Source organism: Scleropages formosus, chromosome 5, assembly GCF_900964775.1.
Source record: "Scleropages formosus chromosome 5, fSclFor1.1, whole genome shotgun sequence".
In the NCBI taxonomy this organism is placed as follows: domain Eukaryota; kingdom Metazoa; phylum Chordata; class Actinopteri; order Osteoglossiformes; family Osteoglossidae; genus Scleropages; species Scleropages formosus.
Genome location: NC_041810.1, coordinates 30,998,024 through 31,019,801, shown reverse-complemented (window position 1 = coordinate 31,019,801; position 21,778 = coordinate 30,998,024). Strand labels below are relative to the sequence as shown.

At 44.6% G+C, this 21,778-nt stretch overlaps 1 protein-coding gene across 1 annotated transcript; it reads right to left on the bottom strand.

The window, feature by feature from the left end:
- Positions 1-2,210: 2,210 nt before the first annotated feature.
- Positions 2,211-21,514, bottom strand: hsd11b2 (hydroxysteroid (11-beta) dehydrogenase 2). Its single transcript, XM_018742203.2, has 5 exons — positions 21,084-21,514; positions 10,747-10,959; positions 8,370-8,555; positions 4,798-4,935; positions 2,211-3,311 (listed from the first exon to the last, which is right to left on the bottom strand). The coding sequence occupies exons 1-5, from the start codon at positions 21,355-21,357 to the stop codon at positions 2,917-2,919; spliced, it is 1,206 nt and encodes a 401-aa protein (XP_018597719.1). The 5' UTR covers positions 21,358-21,514; the 3' UTR covers positions 2,211-2,916.
- Positions 21,515-21,778: the final 264 nt, after the last annotated feature.

The following is a 21,778-nucleotide window of genomic DNA, read 5'->3' as shown; positions in this document are numbered from 1 at the left end:
CCTGAAAAGCGTCCGGTCTTCTGCCAACCGGCTAAGACTTGAAAGTGAGACATCCATGGCTGTGGTAATAGTGTCAATCCACGCGTTTCTGGCTTTCCTCTTCTACGTTGACCTTCCACTTTGCCCATCGTAATGTCCTTTTCCATTGACTGTTCTCACCGCATGATGTGTCCGAAGTAAGAGTCAAAGTCGTGTCATCTGAGCTTCCAGTGCTGTCTTTGGTTTGAGCTGCTGCAATATCCACGCATTTGTTTTCCAGGCCGTTCAAGGTAAACGCTGGATTCTTCGCCAGCACCATAGTTCAAAGGCATCAATTTTCTTCCTGTCCATCTTCTTCACTGTCCAACTCCCGCATCCGTATGACGTAACTGAGAAAACCACGGCTTGAACTAGTCGGACTTTTGTGTACAGAGTGTTAAGTTACCAACAGCGATTTACCCGTTTATAGAGCTGGGTAATTTTACTGGAGCAATTTAGGATAAGTACCTTGCTCAAGGATACTACTGTCACATGGAACCGAAGATGCGGGGGCAGCTGGACCTAAGTGTGGGATCGGTCGTCTGGAACTAAGGAATCAGGCAAGTTCTTGCTGTCGGGGAGGGGCAAAGAGTCGGTTGATCGGCAGTCAGAGTGAGAGCAGAGATCCATGGATGTGGCCGGGGAAGAAGCAAAGGGTCTGAAGGCGGGGAACGGAGACAGAAAGCAAGGGACGAGGAAGAACAGGACATAGCGCAGACGGGGCGGTTGTCTCAGTGAGATTCCGCAAGGGGACGGGAGATGAGGATTGTCTTTGAAAGGTGCGCATACTGATCGGTGTCTGGTGATTGATTGGTGTCAGGTGCTGTCGATTGTGATGCGGGCGTGGACGTGACAACTACAGTCAGAGGTGGGATTTAAACCTGTGGGTCCAAAGACAACAGCTCTAACCACTGCATAACAAGTTGTCCTGTTTGAACTTATTACAAGTGGTCCCCGACTTACGATGGGGTCACGTTCTGTGAAACCCATCATAAGTTGAAAATATCGTAAGTCGAAAATGCGTTTAATACACCCTGCGTGATAGAGTGGGAGATGTGGATCGCTGTTGCTGCCCAGCATTGCAAGAGAGTATCGCACGACGAGGAAAACACACATTTTCTGAACCGCTTGTCCCATACGGGGTCGCGGGGAACCGGAGCCTAACCCGGCAACTCAGGGCATAAGGCCAGAGGGGGAGGGGACACACCCAGGACGGGACGCCAGTCCATCGCAAGGCACCCCAAGCGGGACTCGAACCCCAGACCCACCGGAGAGCAGGACCCGGTCCAACCCACTGCACCACCACGCCCCTCTCCCAGGAAAACATAAAAATTCTAAATTCAAAGAATGGTTTCTACTGAATGTCTATCGCCAGCTCACCATCATAAAGTCGAAAAAAATGTAAGTCGAACCACTGCAATTCGGGGACCACCTCTAAATTCATTTTTAGACAGAGTAACAGAACAGGTATTTGTGACTGAAACATTTGTTCCAGAAATACACAGCAGTAACACGTCCAATAGCAATAAAAGCAACTGAAGGAGCGCACACTGCCACTAATGAAACAGCTGGCAGCCATGGCGTGCTGCAGTGGCCAAGGCGTCCGTCCACCCGTCCACCACGGTTGGGAAACCTCCGCCCCGCGGGCTCACATCCTTTCCGCCAGCGCCTCGTTTCCACGAAGCCAGAGGCCCCCTTCCAGGAATGAGCGCGCCGAAAGTGCAGCCAAATGCGAGGTGACGGCCATTATCTGCGAATGCAGGGTTGGGTTACATCTGTGAGGCGTCTGCATTGCTCAGCAGCAGCGGAAATCGGCACAAAGCTTTTTGTTCTGTTGTGTTCCGCTTTTGTCACGTTGCGTTTTGTTTCTCATTTTTGGCATTATGGGCTCTTCCCTGCTTCGTTAATCAAAATTAAATAAGGAATTAGCGAATCAGGAGACAAAGGCAGAGCCAAACATTGAACCAGTGGACCGTTGAGGTTGAGGTCAAGTATGAGAATGGAAAAAAAAAAAAAAAAAAAAAAACAACAAGGCTGAGTGTCATTAACACGGAAGGTAGCAAAGCATTTTTTAAAAATGCAAGAGACAGTATGATGTATTTAAAAGTTATCTTTAATACTATCAAATGATTAACTGTGTGAATCTTTAATTTTTATTCCATCCATTTTTCTTTTCTCTCTTTTTTTTTTTTTTTTTTTTTACGAAATTAGGTGATTTGGGAAGAAACTGGCTTAAATATGATTATTCAAAGAGGCTTAAGGGAGAAGAAACTGACACAGGAGGAAAAGTACAGTTAAAACTGCTCGTGAAATTTCTGCATATTTTACAAACAAATTAATGGATGTGTTTTATGTACAAAAGTGATAACTGAGGTATTACTTGAGAAACGGTTTCTGCGTCGATCCTTTGGATCGTTACAGTGTGCTTTTCGGAGCCTGGCTTACAGAACTCCAGGCTTGTTCCTCACAGCAAACGGCTGAACGTCCAGAACCTCTGGGCGTCCATTGATTCCAGTGTCCATCGAAGCTCTACAGCAGGACGTGGAGACACACTCAGAAATAGTGTGAGTTCAATTGGGCTGTTTGACAGGGTCAGTAATGTCCACCATGCGGTATATTACTACTCATCTCATCATTCTGCATCTATTGATGGAACATGAGGCAGGGTATCAGCTGTCCTCCAGCAACAATCCTCCTTTCCACAAAGGAGCAGGTTGAACCACCTAAAAGTGTATGAGTTATGAACATTACCTTCTACTTTCATACCTAATTTGATGCCTCTAGTCATCTGTAGTGTGTGATCCCTTCAAAGGGTACAGAACACAAATATGGAAAAGACACAGCATCAAAAGAAACATCACATGGAGACAGGTGGTCCTATGGCATCTTGACGTGGAGTTAGGTTGATTTGTCTACTTTGTCGATGTTGTTGTGGTTGTCGTCGCTACTGCCTTTCTGCTTGCGCAACGCCCGGGGCAGGACTTTCTTCTTCACGAAGAGTCTCTGCAGGAAGCGGTCGCTGACACATGCGGGGAAGAAGCTGCAGATGAAGTACATGAGGCCCACGCCCGGGCCAGCGTAGTAGCGTATCTTGGGGTGCGGCGATATCAAGGCATCGACAATGGTGTTGATCACAGGGGACAGGTCCTCGCTCGTCGTCTTGGCATATGCTTGGAAGAGTTCCTTGGTCTCCAGGACATACTCCTCACCGTACTCCTCCAGTAGACCTGGTGAAAGGTTCTGGAGTAGGTGCTTATATTGATGCTCCCAGTATTCAATGTTGCTCGACTGACCTGTTGTAGAAAATAGGCGGCATCAGTTGTGTGGGATCCTCCACTTTGCTCAATCAGCATCTATTCGGTAAAATCTCATGGATCCCATTCTGCATGTTTACCTTTGCCTGGATTACATAAACATCTGCTGTGCCTGGGGATGAATGTCAGCACATGGAGCAGGTAATGATGATAAATCAAGCGGGATAAAGCAAAGTAAACAAAGGCAAAAGGTGCACTTTATCCAGGCAATTAAAATGTGATTGCTTAAAGCAGCTTGCAGATGTGCTCTTGGTCATAGATGGCACACGCAAACACAGCTGACTAATAACAGCATGTCTGTCCAATCACAGTTTCCTAGGCAACGGGCACGTAGATGGAACTTACGTGTATCTGTCACACGGCAGTGTAGAGTGAGTGTGAAACTTTGCTACATTTACATTTACTTATTTAGCAGACGCTTTTCTCCAAAGCAACTTCCAATGAACTCTATGTAGTGTTATCATCCCACACACCTTATTCACCGTGGTGACTTACACCGCTAGATACACTACTTACAATGGGTCACTCATCCATACATCAGTGAAACACACTGTCTCTGTGAACCACACACTATGGGGGAACCTGAACAGCGTGTCTTTGGACTGTGGGAGGAAACCAGAGCACCCAGAGGAAACAAACGTAGACACGAGGAGAATATGCAAACTCCTAAAGCTAAACTGAACCCAGCTGATGGTGTCGAATAATGTATCTGTTTCCGTCGATTAAAGGGGTCTGTGAAGCCCATGAGGGACAATAAGAAATTCTTTCCTCTTCATCCTCTTAGACAGCTTGACATTATTTACTTTTTGATGTTTGCAGTCTCCACTCACAACTTGAGAGATCTCTGGGGATGGCTGAACCGATGCCAGACAATTACATTCTAAATCCAACTAAATTATGATGCCCAGGGTGGGAGGGCAGCCAGCTGGCTCAGGTCACTCAAACTTGTGTGGCCCCTCAGAGGTTTATTTTCTCCAGTTTTACCTCGATCTGGATGTTTGTTTTCCTCCTCTCCATTGCCACCTAACCAATTCCTCATCATAATGTTCTCTAGTGGTACGCTTCTATTTCTTGAAGTATTTCTTCCCTTAGTACTCTAATATAATGTCTTCTGCAAGTATATGTTGGTTTGTCATTTACTGTATCTGTAAACCTGTGAACGCACTCAAGTTTTTGTTCAGGATAAAGTGCTCTGTAAGAATAAATTGTAAACTGCAATTTTATCCACCAAGGTCATTCAAAGGTGAGATAGTCAGTCTAGCATTATAATGATTATAAGCCATCAAGATGATCTGGGTTTTGGATCACTGGTCCCCAGAAGAGCTGCATTACTTCCTCATGTACCATTAACGTAGTAACCGAGCACCCATTGAGTGGGAACCGGGGCCAATGCCTATTAGTCTGAGTAGGTGGAAGATCTGTGTGGATCCCACCCATCTTAGGCCTGTCCTCAACCTCCACCCACCTGTCTTGAATGCTGAAGGGAGGATGGTGGAGACCTTGACACCCCAGGGCTCCAGCTCATGTCGGAGGGTGTTGATGAAGAGGTTGAGTGCTGCCTTGGAGGCACCGTATGCTGCCAGACAGGGAAATGGCTGCTCACCTATGGAAAAAGGCACTTGTCATTTCACATAATGGCAAAGCTTTGAACAGCATGGTGTAGCATGACATAGCACATGATGGCACTGAATAACATTGCATAAATTGACCATTTTTAATCAAGATTTTCCAGTGGAACATTTCAGACGTGATGTAACATTAACATTTATTTATTTAGCAGATGCTTTTCTCCAAAGTGACTTCCAATGAACTCTATGTAGTGTTATCAGCCCACACCTTGTTCAGCACGGTGACTTACACTGCTAGATACACTACTTACAATGGGTCACTCATCCATGCATCAGTGGAACACACTCTCTCTCACTCACACACTATGGGGGAACCTGAACAGCATGTCTTTTGAGTGTGGGAGGAAACCAGAGCACCAGGAGGAAACCCACGCAGACGCACGCAAACTCCACACAGACTAAGCAGGGCAAAATATTGCAGAAACCTTTGGACTCACCAATGTTACCAATATTTATAGTGTATGTACAATATGTACGTTTCCACTCCATAACACAACGAATGTCTAACCTGTGTTTAACCAGTTATCCTCTAAGTAGAACTGCTTCACTCGTTAATGGAGCCACACAAAAAAGCATCGCTCTTAAAATGCTTAATAGCAGTTATCAGTTTAACACCCTCGTAAGTTTAACACTCGATCAGTCAGCAGAGTTTAAGAATAAATTGAGATGCTTCATTGTAAGAGCTGAAAATACAGGAGAGAAGTGGTAAAAATGACAAAAGAAGGAAAAAAGGGGGGAAAGAGCAAAACACACACACACACACACACACACACACACACACACACATTTTCAGAACCGCTTGTCCCTTACAGGGTCACGGGGAACCGGAGCCTACCCGGCAACACAGGGCGTAAGGCCAGAGGGGGAAGGGGACACACCCAGGACGGGACGCCAGTCCGTCACAAGGTACCCCAAGCGGGACTCGAACCCCAGACCCACCGGAGAGTAGGACTGCGGTCCAACCCACTGCGCCACCGCACCCCTAAGAGCAAAACAGTAAAGCATAATTTTACTGATTTTGTGCCAGTATGTAAGAACCATCATCCTCTGTGTAGTCGTTGGCAACCAGGTGTCCCCCACTGCAATGCCTCCTGGGTACTTTTACGAAGGGCAACAGCAGCCTGTATATACTGTTAATATAGCTAATTCCAAGCTGGTTCAATATAAAATAATGATTGTATATTTAGTAGACTTTAGGTGGCATGGTGGCACAGCAAGTAGTGCTTGCTGCCTCACAGTGCCTTAATAGCATGAGAGGACATGGGTTTGATCCCCACTCAGTCTGTGTGGAGTTTGCATGTTCTCCCTGTGTCTGTGTGGATTTTCATTGTGTGCTCTGGTTTCCTCCCACAGTCTGAGGACATGCTGTTCAGGTTTGCCCATAGTGTGTGTCTTCCACTGATGTATGAATGAGTGACCCATTGTAAGTAGTGTATCTAGTGGTATAAGTCACCACGGTGAATAAGGTGTGTGGACTAGTAATGCTACATATTATCCATTGTAAGTTGCTTTGGAGAAAAGTTTCTGCTAAATAAGTAAATGTAAAAATAATGTATTTCATCAGTCTTTGAACTGGCACATTCTCCATTATGTTTGTAGCTTTGAGGAATTATGCGTTATTAAAAATGAACATGGCAACCAAAACAGAGAATAGAGAGGGCCAGCAAAAGCAAGGGGAAGTGTAGCGGGATGAGGGGGAGCGATGCTGTACATGTGGACAAGGCTAGTAGACCACTGGCAGTGTTTAACGTAGTAATTAGGGTCAGTGCCTTGTAATCTACGATTCCTGGTTCAAATCCCCGCTCCAGCTGTAGTACCCTTCAGCCAAGATATTTACCCTGGATTGCTTTAGTAAACCATTGTAAGAAGCTTAGAAAATTATATCCAACTTAGGCTGCTTCTCAATATCTTTGGAAGTTTGGGTCTTTTGAAAAGAGACAAGTGCAGTAACTGTAGTCATTCTTCACCAGTTGCTCTCTTTCAATGGAATGAGTTTTTTGTTAATGAACCTAATAGGAGCTAGAGATCCATCCATAAGTCATTTGCATTTTAATCCTTAAGCTGATGCTCTTCTCCAATATGACTTACAACCTTAAGTGACTTACAGTGATTTATCCATTCACAGTGCTGGGTTTTTTTTAGTGTATCATTTCAGGATAAGTACCTTGGTTAAGGGTACAACAGCAGGAGGGGGATTTGAATTTGTATCTCTTGAATCCAGTGGCAGCAGTTCTAATCACTCTGTTACCCAGTGCCAGATTGTTCCTAACTCAATTTTTTTAATTTATTTATAAATAACATGTAAAGTATGGGAGTGCTTAATCTGAGAAGTCAAGGAGCTCGCGTGGGAAACATGGGTGATATTTACAATTTTCCCAGCTCCACTTTTGCTTTCATTCCCAAATTAACTCATACTGTCTGAAACCGCTTGACCTGAGTGGGGTCGCAGCGAACCAGAGTCTAGCCCGGCAGCACAGGGCGTAGAGCTGGAGGGAAAGGGGGTACACCCAGGATGGGACACCAGTCCGTTGCAAGGTACCTCAAGCAGGACTCAAACCCCAGACCCATCAGAGAGCAGGCACAGGCCAAACCTGTCGCACCACTGCGCTTCCTTCCCAGAGTAACTGTGCACTTTTTTTTCCACTCACACTCAGTGATTTTCACATAGGTTGCTTCTATAACCTTTTGAATATCCATTAAAAAAAAGAAACTCTGAGACTAGTAGGTCAGTATCAGTATAGTGGAACCCAGCACAGCAAATGTCCAGCGTTGCAACACTGGTGCGCAGTGCTTTCTGGATTCGTTATTTATAACTTGAAACCTCTTAATTGAAACAGTACTAAAAATTAAATAGAAACAGATGCTCTCAAAGTTTCCCTAGCAATAATATTGGGTTCATTAACATTGTGCCTGGTTATGATACCATACACATCTGACCTGATCCCTCAAACAATTAGGGATGGACTGTGTCCCATTGGAGTGGCTGCACTAAGATAATATAGCTTTAATTCCTGGCGCATCTTATCCAGCAGAGCACAGTGTTGGCTGCAGCCGGGTCGGAGTTCCGAGACGGTTCAGCAGGGTTCCAATTATATGGTAATTGTGGGAAAGGGTAAAGAAGAGAATATGGTTAAATTTCAACTGGGCATGTGATGCAGCCCCCGCCGGGCCTGAGAACAAACACAAGAAACATTTTGTTTTATTGGAAATACTTTTGGAAGTTCATAGTTTTAAGTATGCCATTAATCAAAGCATTATGACCTGTCAACAATTCCCTATCACACTTAAAGGAGCAGAGTTAGTTCTGAAATTACAGAGGAGAGATGCAGGCTTGTTCGACTGATATTCCAAAATGATAATTAGTTTCAGTAGCATTCAACTAGCAAGCACTAGCTGCACATTTCTCTACCTGAAGGACTGGAGATGGTCACAATCCTTCCCTTGGCTTGCCTTACAAGCGGCAGGAATGCCTTGGTGACGTTGAGAGTTCCAAAAAAGTTGACCTCCATGCAACCTCTGTAGTTGGACATCAGCGAGAGTTCGGCATCGCCAAAGTTCACGCACACCCCAGCGTTGTTCACCAGTCCCCAAAGACCTGTAAGGAAGGAAATAGTGAACTATGTTAAAGGAATGAATATGATTGAACATCTACCCTTGGCTGGCCCAGAGAGAACCAGAAGCTGCTACAGTTAGACATGTATTTGAGGGCGAGAGTCCTGGAGGTTTTACAATACATTTTAAGCAGTGCCTCATTTTGCATGGGTGCCAAACCCACAGCCAGACGTCACCCCCTGAAGGACCATCAGTGGAGAAAGTTACCAGGCAACGACCAATAGCATGTGTGCATTAGTAGAGGTGGGGTAAGCGATTCGCTCAACCCAGTGGGATGCATCTCTTTCCAAATTTTTCTCCACAGTTTATTGATATCAGGACTAGTGAACCAGGAGACGCCAGTATGGGCAAGAACAAGAAAGTGGAGAGGAAGAAATAAGACTATGGTGAAGGAGAGGGCCCTGGATACTTCTCTTCTGAAAATAATTACCACTTTGTCACATGGGAATGGCCGCTGGAAAGAAAAAAAGTCATACTTATGCCAAATAATACACAAACACTCATTTCATTGTGTCAGCCAGACTAGCTTTGAAAGAAATATACCATGCAAATGACTTGTACGACACTTTCACAACCTGCATCACCCTCAAGTACTGGCATTTGGTACAAGGAGGGCAGCAGGTTGTGTAAAGTTTAAGCACATGAACTGGTGTCCTGAAGGTCACCGGTTAAACCCTCATTCACTGCCATGGCTGTAATACTCTCAAGCAGAACAAATTAGTAATAATACGTGCCACTCCTCCAAGTTTCCATAACCTATAAAACACTGTTAATGTTCATGATATTGTCTTATCAACTTAGGACTCTGACATTTAAAGTATGTGTGGCTAGATCAAGGTTAAGGATATCATTCCAGAAAGGGTAAACACCTTTTCTTGGAAAGATTATTCTTCAAAAGTCAAGCAAACTAAATGTGATCCATGCAAAGTGTTTGTAGACTCAAGCATGCTCTAGAGCGGTACTAGTTTCTGGCAACATGGAAAAATGATGGTAAAGTGATTTAAAAATGAATGCAATTCATTTGCGGTTCACTTCCTCACTTGTGCCATTGGACAGCTAGAGCTGATCAATGGCACAACCCTTTAGGTGGTCAACTGCCCCACCAATATGTCCATGTTGAGCTCCTCCCCAACTACTGGCACTAACAGACTATTAAATGCAACATAAAGAAACTAAAGATGCTCTTCGACTAACGATGGGGTTACGTTCCGATAAACCCATTGAAAGTGTAAAAATCGTGAATCAAAAAAGAATACAATAGCGCACCTACCAAACATCATAGCCTAGTCTACCTTAAACGTGCTCCGATGTGCACGTTGTGGTCTGCTGTGTGACCCATGCATTTGTCCTTATGTAAAGAAATGATATTTGGCACAGTGGTATGTCCTGCATGTGCCCATGTATGCGCTTAATATAGTGGTGCATTGTGCAAGCCATAGTGCATGCATCCAGATTTGTAGTCCCTTTGAGGAGAAACATGAACAAGCAGACTCTTTGTTTTGGAGAGTGAATAACTGCCTGAGTGCATGATTGTATGTCAAAGAGTGGGATTAACTATTGTTACTGGTTGGGTAAGAATGAGCTAAAGAGTCAAGGAAGGTACGAACGTCGTTATGAGAAAGAGAGGGTGCGTAAACAGCTGTGTCCAAGAATGAGTGAGAGGAACAGAGACAGGCAAAAAACTGAGTGACACAGCACCCCATCCCTGCTTGGACCAGGATCCGATGTCCCCCCTTTTCTGCACATCTCGGGTTGCTTGGTGGTCGTGTGCTACACTGTCCTTGCATGACCTTCTTAAGCAAATACAGCACCACATGCATACAGATGCAATGACATACCAGCAACTAAATATGAAGCATTCAAAATGTTTCTTTCACCTGCTAAGGAACTAATAATGAAACTTACAATGACAAAACGTTACATTAGCCATAATTTCTCCTTGACAGTATGCATATTATATTTCTCAGTGGAACAATGCAGAAAAATCGCTATCTCTAAGTTTTACAGTTATTTTGGACTCGTTAACATGGAGCAAGAATTTTAGGAAGACCTCGTAGTTCAGTCCATTATTGGGTACAAACTTATCAAACCTTTATGTCCAATTTGCCTTAAGAAGGTTTGTATCCCTGCAATGTATCCCCAAGAAGAAAGGCAATAAAATTTGAACATCTCACCTTGTAAACCCACTTTGGCCTTGATTCTGTCCAGAGCTTGCTCGATCTCCTGGGACTGGGTGATGTCCATCTGAATCAGCATGAGTCGTTGGGAACAAACTCGCTGCAGCTCACGGGCTCCCGCTCCGCTCAGATCAAGAACGCTGGCAAACACCTCAAACCCCATCGCGTCCAACCTCTGAGCAGTTATCTTTCCGAAGCCAGAATCACAACCTGATGAGCAAGAGCAGGCAAAACATTGTAAATATTCCTAAAGTAAGAGCAGTTTTAGCTGTAGACAAGTGGCTGAGAGCTGGCAAATTTATTTTAATATGTACATATCAACGCATAACCTTTGCAAATGCTTTGAATGAAGAAATATGTAGTTTATTACTATTATCACATCCCCCGCATCCAAACTTTGAGCAGCTGACTTTTCGAAGATAGTCACAACCTGATGTGCAAGAACACACAAAACATATGGACATTTAAATTACATATTTAATACGTACATATCTATACATAAATGTAAAAGGTGAACAAATAGGTCGCCTATTATAATGTCAACACATTCAAAGCCACTTTTATTACTTCACATAAAATATTCATATTTTTATAGCTGTTGCATAGCTATGGTTAGTATGTTTTAAATCATGCACTCTTGTTATAAGCCACTCTTGTTTAAAAACATCCAGCACAGTGTTGCGCAATCTTCTGCTCCGTGTCGGATCCAAGTAACTTTCTCGACAGCTGGCTGGTTCTGCAGAGTCTCAGCACACATTGTTCTCAGACTGAACCTCTAGACTTCAGCAGAGCGTGGGTAAGCTTTTCTTGGAATTTAGAAGATAGAAAGATATCATTTGCTTCGGACTAAACCGCAACTTGATCTTGATGATTTTGCACCACCTGAGACAGAAAGCACTCAAAACAAAGCGAAGCAAAAAAGATCACTGATTGTTTTTCGAACATCGCTGTCATTGCTCACATGCCATGTTTATCATTCATATTTTCAGTTTGTTAAACAGCTCATGTTAGGTTATTGTTGGGCGATAATAATAATAATAATAATAATATGTTTGTCTGTGGGGGGTGTGCTGGTGCAGTGGGTTTAGCCTCTGCCTGCTCTCTGGTGGGTTTGGGGTTCGAGTTCCGCTTGGGGTGCCTTGCGACGGACTGGCGTCCCGTCCTGGGTGCGTCCCCTCCACCTCCAGCCTTGCGCCCTGTGTTGCCGGGTTAGGCTCCGGCTCGCCACGACCCCGCTTGAGACAAGAGGCTCCAGACAATATCTGTGTGTGTGTTTGTCTGTGCATTTCACCAAATGTTTCTATATCCTGATCAGAACAGAATCTTCCATGCTATTGCAGAAATAATAAATGCATAACCCATCAGCACCTTTTTTCCATATATAACTGTATGGCACGGTTATATTCAAATACATCTTTGTTCAGTCCAGACAATGTCCACGCTGGTACAAGGAAAGGTTCGAAAACTATAATGGCAAATCATCCCTACAATTTTTTTTTCTTTTTATAGCATTCATATGGAAAATGAAGATAATGCTTACACCAAATTATTACAGTGCGCTGTTTCCCAACAGAGTACAGCGTTCTTTAAATATTGTGTCACCTGCCGCTGAACATCCCTCGCCTTTAACCCGGGTGATGTATTCTGGCTGTGTGGAGTTGTTTTGTTATCAAACCCCCATAACACAGTTTCCGTGAGACTTTATCAGAAGACAAAGTATTGTAAGGACATGGATCAGCAGCCCAGATATGCAGCACATTCCGTACTCTTGAAAGTGCACTGGTGTGCTCCCAGGGCACTTCCGTGTAGCTGTAACAAACACACACGTTCAAGAAAAATGCAGTTTAGCACCACTTAATGGGTTATTTAAATCTATTTCACATTGTCCCATACGAGGTCGCGGGGAGCCGGAGCCTAACCCAGCAACACAGGGCATAAGGCTGGAGAGGGAGGGGACACACCCAGGACGGAACGCCAGTCCATCGCAAGGCACCCCAAGTAGGACTCGAACCCCAGACCCACCGGAGAGCAGCACCTAGGCCAACCCACTTCGCCACTGTGCCCCCCTTGATCTATTTCACGTTGTTGGAATTTTACCTTTCCTTTTCGTCCACGATATCTCACTGAGTACTTAGACAAGCACATTATCGTCTTGCTCGTTTTTGACCTTTGGGCCTCTCAAAGTGGTGAAAGAATGAGAAAATGAGGTCAAAGCAAATTCAGAAATAAAGGAAAATGCGTTTTTCAATTTTACGGGTACCTGGTAATGTAGTGATTGGAGCTACTGCCTTTGCACCCGAAAGTCGCAGGTTTAATTTGCACTTCTGGCTGTAGTTCCTTTAAGCGAGGTACTTACCTTAAACTACTCCAGTAAAATTACCCAGCTGCAAAAATGGGTTTTTAATTGTAAATACTTTAACATTGTAAGTCTCTTTGGAAAAAAAACTTCAGGTAAATTAATAAATATGTTTTTTTGTGAGAAGTCAGTTTTATTATGAATAATAAATACTTGAATCATGAGTGACCTTTTCATACATGATTTAGTTATTCATGTTCTCGTGGTTAAATAGGAGTAAGACCATCTAAAGATTTCTTGCATTTTTCTCCCTTTTTAAGCAATTTGTGGTGGATAACCTGGTTCTTGTTAAATTAATGGTGAAACTTCACCCTGGCTATGATGTTGGAAATGTACCACAATAAGATAAGGGGAAAATCAATTACATAAGATTATGTAGTAAGGATATTTTTAGAGCCAGATTCTTTGGGACCTTTCATCTGCAGGTTTTCATTGGAGTTCATCCAAGAACACAGCGTAAAAGCTCCACTCCCCGGTCCCGATGGTGCAAAAAAAAAGTTGATGAGATACACTGGGTTAATAATACTAGATAAACAGCACACCAAGCCCTGTGGCTAGGAAGGGTTGGGTTTAGCGTACGACACTGGAAAGGGGACACTAGACCAAGTTGTGCTCACTATTTTGATGACTTGCGCAAATTTGGCACAGCGAGTGGATTTGATCCCCGCTCAGTCTATGTGGAGTTCGTATGTTCTTCCCGTGTCTGTATGGGTTACCCCTGGGTGCTCTGGTTTCTTCCCACAGTCCAACCACATGCTGTTCAGGTTCACCCGTAGTGTGTGAGTGACAGAGAAAGTGTGTTTCACTGATGTATGGATGAGTGACTCATTATAAGTAGCGTATCTAACAGTGTAAGTCTTTAGGTGCTCTGGTTTCCTCCCACAGTCCAAAGACATGCTGTTCAGGTTCACCCACAGTGTGTGATTGACAGAGAGAGTCATTTAATGTAAAAACCCATCATTCTCTCATGCAGCTTCTACCCATTCACACATACATTTCCCATCATCATACGACATGTTTTTTTCCTCCCCTTTTCAAACTGTAACTGGATGTGCATGCACTATAACTTTAAGATCATGCCCAGATCAATCCTTTACGCAGCTACTCCTGTAATGTGACGTGAATGTTTACATGTATCTCAAAAAAAAAAATTACTTGGAAGGTGATCAGGAATTGTGGATATTCTGATAAAGTTTTATGCAGCTACTCGTGTGATGAACATTTGTTCATATGGTGGAAAGAAACAAACTAACTGTACTTAAGATTGACACGTCTGCATCTAAGTGTCTCTTTCTCTTAACGTAAAGCGCACACATTGTATTTTTCTATGAGATGTACGCCGCTTCGGAGAAAAGCATCTCCTAAATGAACACATGTAAACGTTAATGTAAATGTAAACTATAACTTGAATGTGTTTTGATCCCGACGACTATTTTGATGGTTCCCGAGATGGAAATCTGACGACACGAGATCCAGTTCTTCTCCATTCACATTTTTAGAATTTTTCTTCTGAACAAACGAGGCCAAGATCAGATAAATGTATGAAACGTCTGTGTTTGGAGATCCTCCTTAAGATGAGCTGTTGCATTCTTGCAATTTTTGACTCCTTTATCTGTGGACTAATGTTGCATCGCCCATCTGCGCGCCACCTATTTTTACCATACGTTTCCCTCCAGCTCCGTCTCTGGCCATGTTGACCCAACCGAGTTTGAGTCACGGATTTCAGTAAAAATCCCAACTTCGTCCTTTTCTTCCAGGTTCCCTGGATCAGCTGAGGACTCACCATGAGCTGCAAGCTCTAAACAGCCCTCATTTGGCCTCTCGAGCTGTAACCGCCTTCCTCGCATGCGCAAGGATAGGGACGTGGGTCCGAGGCGTCACATGGCTCACCCTCCGCGGAGAAAGCGGCCTGCTCCCTGCTCCCGCTTCTGGTGCATCTGCAAGGGGAGGTCCTCTGCAGCTGTTTCTGCCTCCACGCAATGTGCCAGAGGAACAAACCTCATGAACTCGTGGTTCTTGGCTCGCTCTTCCTTTAAGGAAGCAGGGGGTTTATGTGTTGTAAAGCTGGTGTGTGTGTGTGTGTTGTGTGTAAGGGGGTAGGCAGCATTCCTCACAATTCCATCTCAGTGAGACATTTGGGGGAACATTTTCCCCTTTGCACAACTTACCTCCGCAACATGTGCCCGAGTTGCCACTGCTGGAGAAAAGTCTTATTAAAACTGGAGGTTATAGAAGACCTGTCGAATTCGACTCTACCCGCTGGTACACGGCGCCGCAGCCCGGAAGGTCTCCGCGGATGTATGAAAGAAACACAGATCCTGTAGCAAGCGCGAGGATCCGTGCAAAATGGGCCATTAAATTAGGAACACACGCTTTAGTTTGCAGGATTGAACGCTGAACTGTAGCGCCGTTTGCGGAAGAACGGAGCCCTTTCAGTCCGAGCTTTGCTTTGAGCGTCGCTGATGACGGACGTGCTCAAGCAGGGGGTTTGCATTTGGCAGAACTTTCACCAGACACAAAATTGTGACCAAAATGTTATATATATATATACACACACACACACACACACTTTCTGAACCACTTGTCCTATATGGGGTAGCATGGGAGCCGGAGCCTAACCCAACAACTCAGGGCATAAGGCTGGAGGGGGAGGGGACACACCCAGGAAGGGACGCCAGTCCATCACAAGGCACCCCCAGCAGGACTTGAACCCCAGACCCCCTGGAGAGCAGGACCCAGTCCAACCCACTGTGCCACCACGCCCCCCTTAAATGTTATTTAACCATTAAATATTAAGCCTTTTTTTTATATTAACTCCTGCAAACAAAAATGAATTCTTAACGTTTAAAATTGTTCTTAGCTTACATTATGAAATATTTCTAATGCAACCCATACGACAGCGAGAAAGTATGCCTTTGCCTGGAAAAATAAATCATATAGCACTAATTTGTTGTACCATGAGCCAAAAAGGTAATTACAATTATAACTGCAGTATAATTGACTGTACCCTACATATGTTGCCAGTAATCTGCATGAAGCTCTTTTGTGAGAGACTCCGATCATAACACTTAGTTTTGAAAAGTTATAATAGTACACTTGTCAAGTCTTTCTCTTCATAATACAATATAACCATGCAGTTTTGCAGTACATGTCGGGGAGTTTGATCTGTCTTACATCAAAATTCCCAGAAGAGAGGAATGAAAAGAACACGCGGACCAAGATCACTAATGCGTGTCTGTATTTGAAACATCTGCATAATTCATAATTTAATGAAACTAAATATAATTCAGCATAATTTGATAAAACTGCCACACACCATATAGTAGATTTGGATAGAAGTATGTAATATGACCTTTTCGAGCAGATGCAGGACTGGGATGTAATGTTGCATGTTGAAGGCTACTGGAATAATGTGTGGACTGAGGAATGACTTAACTGTGCACTGTGATGCACATCTGCACTCCCTGGTTGTATGCATTGTGTGCCAAAATACTGCTGTTTTCACCAAACTCCACACGCAAGAAATGCCTACAGTGTGTTGTCAGACATGGCGAGACATAGCAAACTTAGTATATTTCACACACACACACCATCTGAACCGCTTGTCCCATACAGGGTTGCGGGGAGCCGGAGCCTAACCCGGCAACACAGGGCGTAAGGCCGGAGGGGAAGGAGACACACCCAAGACGGGACACCAGTCCGTCACAAGGCACCGCAAGCGGGACTCGAACCCCAGACCCACCAGAGAGCAGGACCTGGTCCAACCCACTGCGCCACCGCATCCCCGATAGTGGAAACAAACTAGGTTTAATTAAGAATCACACATCTGCAATTATGTCTCTTTCTCCTAATGTAATGTGCAAATTGTATTTCTCTGAGGTGTACGTCGCTTTGGAGAAAAGCGTCACTGGATACACTACTTACAATGGGTCACTCATCCATACATCAGCGGAAGACGCCCTCTGTGTCACTCACATACTATGGGTGAATCTGAACAGCATGTCTTTGGAGTGTGGGAGGAAACCAGAGCACCCGGAGGAAACCCATGCGGACACAGGAGAACATGCAAACTCCACACACATTGAGTGGGAATCGAACCCATGTTCTCTTGTACCACCCAGGCGCTGTGAGGTGCTAAAATAATAGCTGGAATGGAAACTTGACCAAGGCGCTTAACCTGAACTGAACCATTCAGATAACAGCATCAGCTGAGATTTTGGCAGACAGTAAATAAAAAATATTGCTGCAGTTAAGATTAGTTCATATTTTGTCCATTGGGACACGCATAGTTGAAATGGTAGCACATTACTCGTGATTGCATTTTTATTCCCATTATATTTAGGAGGCAGTTTTATAGCTGTCCATACAGGCCCTGCTTTTCCTTTTGCTGCGGTTGCCAAAATAAAAAAAACCACATCATAGATTATTTTACGTTAAACTGATTTAAGATGCTCTAACTTTTTTTCCGAGGGCCACCTCCATGCATGAAGAAAGTACATGTTAACGTTGGTCAAAGCCCATATTTCTCTTTGCTCTCTTAGGATCCGTTTGTTCAGCGCCGGAGCTGCACACGCAGTCGGTCCCTGCGATTTTAACTTTCATCCTTAGAGGAATTCCAGTTATTCTGCCTGCCTTTAAATTGCTCTGTAAGAGGTTTAGCGTTTTTCTTTTTTTTTTTTTTTTGCTTAATTTTTTTTCGCCTGCAGGGTTATAGACTGGTTTAATACAGCGCCAAAGGCAGGCAGTTAACAAAATCTGTCTGTTAGGAGCCTTTGAGTGCTGTATTGCGGCACCGCATCCGGTGTCAGTCAAGGCATCGCCTGCGCTGAGTCCATGTCTTCAAATGGGTAACAGCTATGGAAAGCTCTAGTGAAATCCTAGTCCAACCAGGATATTACAGATTTAAAGGAAAAAGAAGAAGGATCGGTAGTATGTGCTAAATTTCAATGTATTGGATGTAGGGAGCCATGTGCCAAAGCCCCGGTGCTCTGTGGGGGGGTCAAGCTGGTAGGCATAGCTCACTCTCTAAAGCTGCTAAGGGCAAGAGGGGATTCAAGTCTGGTTTCCATGCCGCTAGACAGCCTCTTGAGCACCTGAGTCTCGCTGCGGCAGGGCTTGTGGAAACCTGATTCGAGTAGTTTTTAAATCTCGACAGCATGGTAGCTCCTGGGTGGTGCAGGAGGACGTGGGTTCGATACCCACTGAGTCTGTGTGGGGTTTGCATGTTCTTTCCGTGTCTGTGTGGGTTCCTTCCAAGTGCCCTGGTTTCCTCCCACACTCCAAAGACACATCGTTCGGGTTCCCCCATAGTGTGTGAGTGACAGAGAGAGAGTGTGTGTTCCACTGATGTATGGATGAGTGACCAAGTGTAAGCAGTGTATCTAGCAGTGTAAGTCACCGTGGTGAATAAGGTGTGTGGGCTGATAACACTACGTAGAGTTTATTGTAAGTCACTTTGGAGAAAAGCGTCTGCTAAATAAATGAATTACTGTAAATCTACCAAAAGTCTGCCTGCTTCAGCCGTGACTTGAGCAGCAGCCAGGTGTTGCCAAGAGCTTTTTAATCATTTACCTGCGAGGGTTTTTTTTTTTTTTTTTTTTGCCCTCGTGTTGCTTTCTCTGAATTTGTTCCCCCTGTGTGCTTTACCTTTATTTTTCCACCCTTGACAGACTGAAACAGAATAACATGAATTTCTTTCTCACCTTCTGCCACCACTGCTAATCTTACTGTCCCTCTTAGCCCTATTTAACGGTTCTTACATTGCAAGAAGACGGCTAAATGCACTCGTTTCCGTACGTCTGTGTGATGTGTAAAATCTTCTGGTGTTATCCGAAAGATGAATCCAAGATGAAAATTAAGCTGTTTTCTTTATTTCCAGTAAGTGCAATTTTGTCCTTTGAAAAGCGGTGCCTTGTGGACTGCACTCATGACCACAGTTGCGGCTAAGAAAAATTTGAGGAAAATAAATAACTTGACCAAAGAGTCAATTAAACAAGCAGCAATGCCTATGAGAAAATGCCAGATATTGTCCACTTCTTTCTCCGTTTCATTAATTAAAACAATTTTTGAGCCTGGTCATAACCATATCTCAAGAGCCATCGTATTGTATATATGAAATCTTGCATCGCCTGGCACAGGTGCATTCATCATTTCACGAGACAAAGACACAAACAAAACCAAAGCGTGACCTGATTCAGATTTGTTTGCTGAGACTTGTATGACATCGCATGGGCACATTCACAACTTTTTGTTCAATTTGTCGGAGAGAAGAGAAGAAAACGCAGCAAAGCCCCTAAGTGTCTTTCTTGGACTCAGACAAATCAAAGGATTTCGCTTCGAGTGGAAAGTTGCTTATCCCACCCACACCTTTGGTCAAAGGCCAGGAGAGGAATGGTGGTTGTTCAGTGTTTCTGCCAACAGGGAAGTACAGTAGTGAGTTATAGTACTAGTAGCGTCTTGGAGAAGTGAACTGTGGGAAATGGTCACGATTCCCCCCTTGGGTTCTTTCCGTCCGTGAAAATTGGGTCCCGAAGCAAAGAAAAGCTCTTGAGTAGAGATTCCGCACGAGCAAGGCCCTCCTCTTTCATCGAAGTGTGTTATGCAAACATTTACCGTGTTCTGCCTGTTTCGATTACTGCGCGGTTCTTTGAGGATTTAGGGGATCGAGTGGATTTACTTTAAAGAGATGCAGGAAAGTGTGGTAAGTGATAAAGTCCCGAGGTTTGCGAACAGGAGGTTAACGACCACAACTCCGAATCCTCTTCCCGGACGAACATATAAATACATGTATGTATCACAAAGCTTTCCTTCTTGAGAGAATCTGGAGTTTTTACTGTTGCAATATTTTTTTTCATTATTGACCCTAAATGCTGGTCCAAAAGCAACTTTAAAAACTCCATTGTTGTCTCATGAATTGGCATACAGTCCAAAGTTACACACACACACACACACACACACACACACACACACACACACACACCTTCTGAAACTGCTAGTCCCACGTGGGGAGCCGGAGCCTAACCCGACAACACAGGGCATAAAAGTTGGAGGGGGAGGGGACACACCCAGGGCAGGATGCCAGTCCATCACAAGGCACCCCAAGTGGGACTCAAACCCCAGACCCACTGGAGAGTAGGACCCGGTCAAACCCACTGCACCACCATGCCCTCCAGTCCAAAGGTAGATTTCTCAAAAGTTTCACCTATGACATATCATTAATATGCAAATGGTTTATGAAATCACTGCAAGAGCATTTTACTGGTATAATTACATGTGAAGTTTATTCACTGCCCCTGGAGTCATATAATTATATATAGAATCACATCATGAGTAAATACACACTATACACGTTTTACACAGACTTTCAAGGACGTAACGCAGCCCTGCCTTGCTCTTGCAATCGAAGCACATATTACATAACTGAATTTTTTGCAGAGGAGCAGATTAGTTAATTACTAATTACTAATTGGCAACTTACAACAGACATTAATTGGAAAACAAATCTCGAGGAGAAACACAAAAGATTGTAATCTGGCGATTACGTCTTTGCACAAAGACTCTTATCAAGCTTATTAATACTGTACTCATACAGTACTCAACCAAGGAATGCAGGCATGGTACTTACGTAAGAATTTAGCTCAAGATTTAATGGAATAATTGATATATTTGAACTTATAGGGGAGGTCAGACACAGTGCCAGTCGGTTTGCACCAAGCAGATTGTCATTTCTTGCAGAAACACGAGAGCGCTTGCGACGTGCCACGACAATTCACTGCAAAGGTGCAGGGAATATCAGGATTGAAAGGTCTGCAAAAGCTTCACCGAGATCCTAAAAGTGCGGCGTGTCTGACGCGAAGAGCACGTGGCGCTCCAGTTGTTTGCAGCTGGCATGTTTGGGGCAGGGTGAGGTAAAGTAGTGTAACTGCTGTGGCAGCTTGGTAAGTTGCGGTGTGTGAGGTGCATGCACAGGCTCCCCTACCTGTGATGAAGACCGCCCTGCCCTCCGTGGGCAAGGGGGGTGCCGGGGGGGTCCTGCCAGGGATGAGGCAGCAAACGGCAGTGAGCGTGACCAGCGCCAGCATGGCGGGCAGGCCGAGGGAGCACAGCCTCTCCACCAGCACCGCCACCCCCAGCCAGGCCGCTAGGGTCGGGGCAGCACTCATGGGGGTCGCCAGCATCTTCCTCATGGCACCTCCGACTAGAGCAGACATCACTCCCATGGAGATCCAAAAGGACAGAGCATGTTCTTCCATGGCATGTGGGATCTGAAGTACACCTCGCTCTCCCTCTCTCTCTCTCTCTCTCGTTGCTGGCGTACTCTTTCTCTCTCTCTCTCTCTCTCTCTCTCTCTCTCTCTCTCTCTCGCTCTCTCGCTGATGACGGGGGTGTGTCTCAGAAAGCGAAAGACCATGTGCCTGCTAACACACACATACACACCGCGCACGCTTGTGAGCAAAGTGCGGACGGATGAATGAACCCTGCAATCGGTGTGTATATATAGCGCGGTGCGGGAGAGAGGTGGGACTACGGTAAAGGAAATCTAATCAGTGCCCAATAGGCAAAGTGTTACTGCTCTTCGGGGCTTCCTCCTCTTCATTCGCTCTGGCCTCCTGGAGGGAGCGCTGTCTTTGTGTCTCCCTCCGGCTTCCCCCGCTTTGATCCTCCGCGCTGAAC

Bases quoted from the DNA above. Each gene is read 5' to 3' on its own strand.
- hsd11b2 (XM_018742203.2), bottom strand. From the start codon at position 21,357: ATGGAAGAACATGCTCTGTCCTTTTGGATCTCCATGGGAGTGATGTCT. The intron at 4,936-8,369 runs GTAGAGAAATGT...CTTTTTCCATAG, and splicing joins GACCATCTCCAGTCCTTCAG to GTGAGCAGCCATTTCCCTGT. The intron at 3,312-4,797 runs GTGGGTGGAGGT...TTTCTACAACAG, and splicing joins CCCTTCAGCATTCAAGACAG to GTCAGTCGAGCAACATTGAA.